Genomic DNA, 4,814 nt, shown 5'->3' with positions numbered 1-4,814 from the left:
AAAAAAGATAGTTTTTGTGATATAAAAAAAAAAAAAGTTAGCGTGAAAGGATTGGATTAAAAACATAAAAAAACAGTTAGAGGGAGAGGGGGGAAGAGAGAGAGGGGGGGGGGGGAGACTGTTTAAGAACTCAACTAGGAAGATCTGGCCGGCCTGAAATTCTGGGAGATCTGCCTGCCTCTGCCTTCCAAGTACCAGGATTCAAAGTATACACCACTAAGTTTGGGCACCATAGTATTCTTATATTACAAGTTACCTTAGAAGTTGTATTACAGCTTTAAGTTTTCTAGACTATTACTTGGTGAGATAGCAGCCCATGTTGCCAACAGGCCAGGGGTGGGGGAGTAGGATTAAGGGTTTAGCTGAGTTGTCTCATTCCCAGCTAGTACAGCTGGGTCTCAGTCATGCCTTTCCCATGTTTCATTCTTACTTCTGAGAAAGGACCAGGTGAGAGGAATTTGCGACATCTGCACAGACTAATCCCGAATACCAGGAAAGCCAAGGCCTGTTGATCCCGGGCCTCAAGTGCCTTGTTGTTGTCTTACCATGCCTTAGTGACTTCTATTTTGTAATCTATACTTCAAAGATTTACAGAAACATATACAAAGAAACAATCTAGTCCCAAGTTTCTGCCAGGTAGAATCCCAGATTTCCTAAGACGGTGGGAGTGCCTTCAGGTGAATCATGGGTATGTCAAACACAGTTGCCTTTGCGTTTTGATTCATCACAGTTGCAGATGGATAGTGATGTGATTTGGTGTGAGGCGAAGCAGTCGCTAGTGCTTCTTTCTCTGGAGTCTCCCAAGTCCCAGATTTTATTGTAATGTCAACTTGGGGGTCAGCTCCAGCCTCGGCATTGGGGAACTGGGGGACCTGTCAACCAGCTAGGCCAAAACAGATCCTGAAGCAGAGCCAACTGGATTAAGAGTCTCAGATTTGAAAGAAAGCACAGAGTACCACTTGGGGAAAGAGGCAGCAAGATTTGGCTGCCTGTCTTCCTTAGGGAACTGCTGCGAGCCTTTGAGAGTGACCTACTTGTATGTTGTCAGTGACAAGAGACTTTCTGTTTCTCACCTCATCATACTGCTTTCTGCCCTGCACAAAATTTCCCCTTCTATTTAAAAATCAGTTAGCTTGTACTTTTTGCAAAGGACAATACATCTGAATAGTTGCTAAGAGCAAGGAGATTAAAAAGCCTAAGTTTATGCATCTTTCTCCATTAATACTGTGTTTAAAATGAATTTTTAAGACCTCCCCAAATACTATTAAGATTCTCTTCTTTTTGGTTCGTAGCACCTTATTAATTGAAATCCCTGCTGTCTGAGGAACCTCCACAATGAGCAGCTGCTTCTCTGTCACTGAGCTTTATTTTTGTCTTTCCCAACTTGGGACTGAATCTCATTCACACCATCTGAATTCTGATGCCACACTAAGAGTGGGGAATGGTGATGTGGCCTGTTTTATTGCTGAGCTGGCACACAACGGAGGCCTGTAGTTTCCGAAACTTTCAATTAGACTGTGTGCAGCTCGCAACCTTGTTTGTCACACTCTTATCAGGATCACTCATTGGCCTGAGGCCTGGATGCAAATTGCCCAGCTCTGGAACTGCTGAAGGAGATGAACACTGTGGGCACCATACATAGACTCGGCACCAGGAAAGGTCCCTGTTGTCCTTACACTGGGGACTGTTGAGTAGTTCCAACTGTGACCCAGACAAATGAGAAAGCCTCAACCTGAGGAGAGGACGATCAAGGGCCACTGCTGTTTCGTGGGGTTCTGGACCTCGCTCCACTGGGTTCACATGCTCCAGCACAGCCTGTTTCCTTCCTGCCCCCTTTCTCCAAGGGAACAGATGTGACTTTGCTTTATGGCTGTTTTGCAGACAGTTGAGGAGATTGAGGGGGTACTTGGCCGTGACCTTTATCCCAACCTAGCTGAAGAGCGGTCCCGGTGGGAGAAGGAGCTGGCTGGGTTGAGGGAAGAGAATGAGAGTCTGACTGCCATGCTCTGCAGCAAAGAGGAGGAACTGAACCGGACCAAGGCCACCATGAACGCCATCCGTGAAGAGCGCGACAGGCTCCGGAGAAGGGTGAGTATGCAGCCAGGCCTGGCCCAGGTGTGGAGTGCCCAGAAGTGGGCAGCAATGGCCAAGGGCTGCTCTTTAGAAAATCTGTCCTGGGAATCACTATATCTTTATTTTTCCAAAGTCATTCTTGAAAGTACTTTAAAAAATGCTAAGAAAAAAATACTAAAAGATAGAGCTAAGATAAAAATTCATTCTTCTCAGGAACCCTAAATCTAAGAGAGTAAAATTGTATCAGGGCAGTGAGTCTCAAACTACTCCACTGGGATGCATGTCTTCCAATAGCTCAATTAAAATATTCTTCTTTAAAAATAGTCTAATGACATTTTTATAATTGTAAAATATAGAATTTCTCCTTTTAATTCTTTCTTCAAATTTTTCTTTAACTCTATAGTACCTACTTTTTCATGTATATTGAATAATATATTTCCCCTACAGACTATTAAAGTCAAAATGATCATAACCATATGTTCATGTCTATATACTTATGTATATATGTATGTATACATACACATTTGTGTAGTATATATGTGTGTATGTGTGTGTGTGTGTGTGTGTGTATTTACACGTGTGGGGGGGGTATCCTGGATATCATTTAAGGACCTGCACTGATTTGTTTAGACATGTCTCCATCACTGAAGGCCCAGATGTTTCAGCTTTGAAATTTTTGTGAAATTGTTAAAGCACTAACTTTTCCAAAGATGCAAGAGATCACCCTTCCTGAACCTTCCCCCCTGAACCCCCCCACCCTCAGACGCATAAGTACTTCTTTGTTTGACAATGACTTTGATCTATGATTGAACTGAGGGCAAAGTGATGAATTTTCCAGCAGAAACAGTTTCCTCTGAACTTTACCTTGAATTACTAGACTGACTTTACTACCTTTCTCAATCAAGATGGTATAAGGAGGTTGCTTTCTAGTTATCCTCTGATTGGTAATTTTGCACATGGGGCTCAATTAGAGGGGAAATGGCATCTAGGAGGTCTCATGGACCTTCTGTATTATTGCTTCTCCCTAACTTGGAAAGTATCTTGTTCTTCAATAATGTCAGTATGTGTAAATCATTCTGATGTTTTAAAGATTTATTTTTATTATTTTTAATTATGTGTATATGTGTGTGTGCCTGTGTTTGGATATATGCATGTGAGTCCAGAGGCATCAGGGCCCCTCGAGCTGAAGTTATAGGCTGTTGTGAGCCCCTCAATGTCGGTGTTAGAAACCCAACTCCAGTCCTCTGGAAGAACACCGTGCTACTCTTAATTTCTGTGTGTTCTCTCCAGCTCTAATCATTCTGTTGTTCTGTTTTTAATTCAGATTCAAGTATTCTTAGTTTTCATTAGGTATGACTATGGAACAAATTATTCAGTTTGAATGTTATCACCTCCTTCCTTCATAGATGGCCAGTGTCATAATTAAAGGACCAGTGCTCCTACCTCTATCTAAGCATCATTTTGCTTAACTCACACTCATAAGTATGTTTTCAGAACCCAGCTGTGTCAGATGTCCTGCCCTGTACTTGCATCAGTGGGTGTAAACCATCCCAGTCAGCAAAGGCTTTATCTGGGGAGCCTGATGAAATTTACTTAGCACTGAAGCCTAGGATACCTGTAATTTCCTGGGTCACACTCCTAATCTTCATGACTAACAACCTAATTAGATGCGTGCTTGGTCTTACAGTGTGCATTCTGATGGTACATGTTTTGCAAAGGAAAAGGCCTTAAGTATAATTTACATATTGCAGTTTAGAATAAAAATCCTTCTCTAAATTGTGTTACAGAAGCCCAAGAGAACACTTGATTGTAGCTAGCAAACTTGGCTCCTCCTTCCAGTGTTTTCTCCAGCTCTAGAAGCCAGCATTAAAAGCAACATCATGTGTGGGTACCTGTATGATGTACCAGAGCCCTGGTGTCGGATTGCCTGGAGTCATAGTCTGACCTGCAAAGTCATTGTGAGCCCTTGACAATGTACCTGATGTCTCTGTGCCTCTGTTTACTTCACCATGAAGTGGGGATAATGAAACTTGGTGCAGAAAATAAGATAATATTCATAAAGTAGTCATGTGTGGCACATAGTAAATGCTCAAGAAATTAGCAGTTGTTTTGAGTAACACTGAGGTTTGACTCTACTTCCCTGGGCCTGCACCACCCGACGAAGACCTCTCTCCCACCTGCAGTCCTCTCTCCCGGACCAACCCAGCTCCTCAGTGCAGTCCCTAGGAGTCCTTGGGGCCTTTTCCTGCCCCATCTGCCTTTGCATCTCTGGGTGGCATGGCCATCAGCTGCCCTAGACCAGCATCTTTTCTGGCCCAGGCTCCCAGACCAGTCGAACCCCCCAAATTCCTGAGGCCAAAATAGTTCCTGGAGAGATCCAGACCTTAGGAGAAAGCCTGAGAGCATCTGATGCTCATCTGAACTGGGCCTCTGTGAGAACTCCTGAAGACAAAAACAATCCGGCCACTCCAATATAAAATCAAAAGAGAGAATCAGAAGCTTAGGAAAACCAGCTTTTCATGCCCAAAAAGTAAACCACAAAGACACACAAAGTTTATAAAAAGAAGTAGGCCTAAACTTGAAGGCCTGAGTCTCACACAAGAATCAGAAACTACAAAAGAAATTTACATGCCAAAATTACAGAGAAAAAATAATTACATGAAAAACCAAAATAACATATCTCCACCAAATACCAATAGTCCTCTAGAGGAGTACAATGAGAACCCCCTAGAGATAATGCA

The 4,814-nt window shown here is 42.9% G+C and overlaps 1 protein-coding gene across 3 annotated transcripts in view; it reads left to right on the top strand.

Annotated features, from left to right (window-relative positions):
• Positions 1–4,814, top strand: part of Mcc (MCC regulator of WNT signaling pathway) — a 489,620-nt gene that overhangs the window by 416,543 nt on the left and 68,263 nt on the right. For all 3 annotated transcript variants that reach the window (XM_029559747.1, XM_029559748.1, XM_008825253.3), the window contains one exon: positions 1,882–2,088. In XM_029559747.1, the coding sequence (XP_029415607.1) occupies positions 1,882–2,088 (207 nt within the window). The remainder of the gene's footprint in view (positions 1–1,881; positions 2,089–4,814) is intronic.

The sequence above is a fragment of the Nannospalax galili genome, unplaced genomic scaffold (assembly GCF_000622305.1).
Source record: "Nannospalax galili isolate Female #2095 unplaced genomic scaffold, S.galili_v1.0 scaffold128, whole genome shotgun sequence".
NCBI classification, from domain to species: Eukaryota; Metazoa; Chordata; class Mammalia; order Rodentia; family Spalacidae; genus Nannospalax; species Nannospalax galili.
This window is presented reverse-complemented; position numbering and strand designations above follow the sequence as displayed.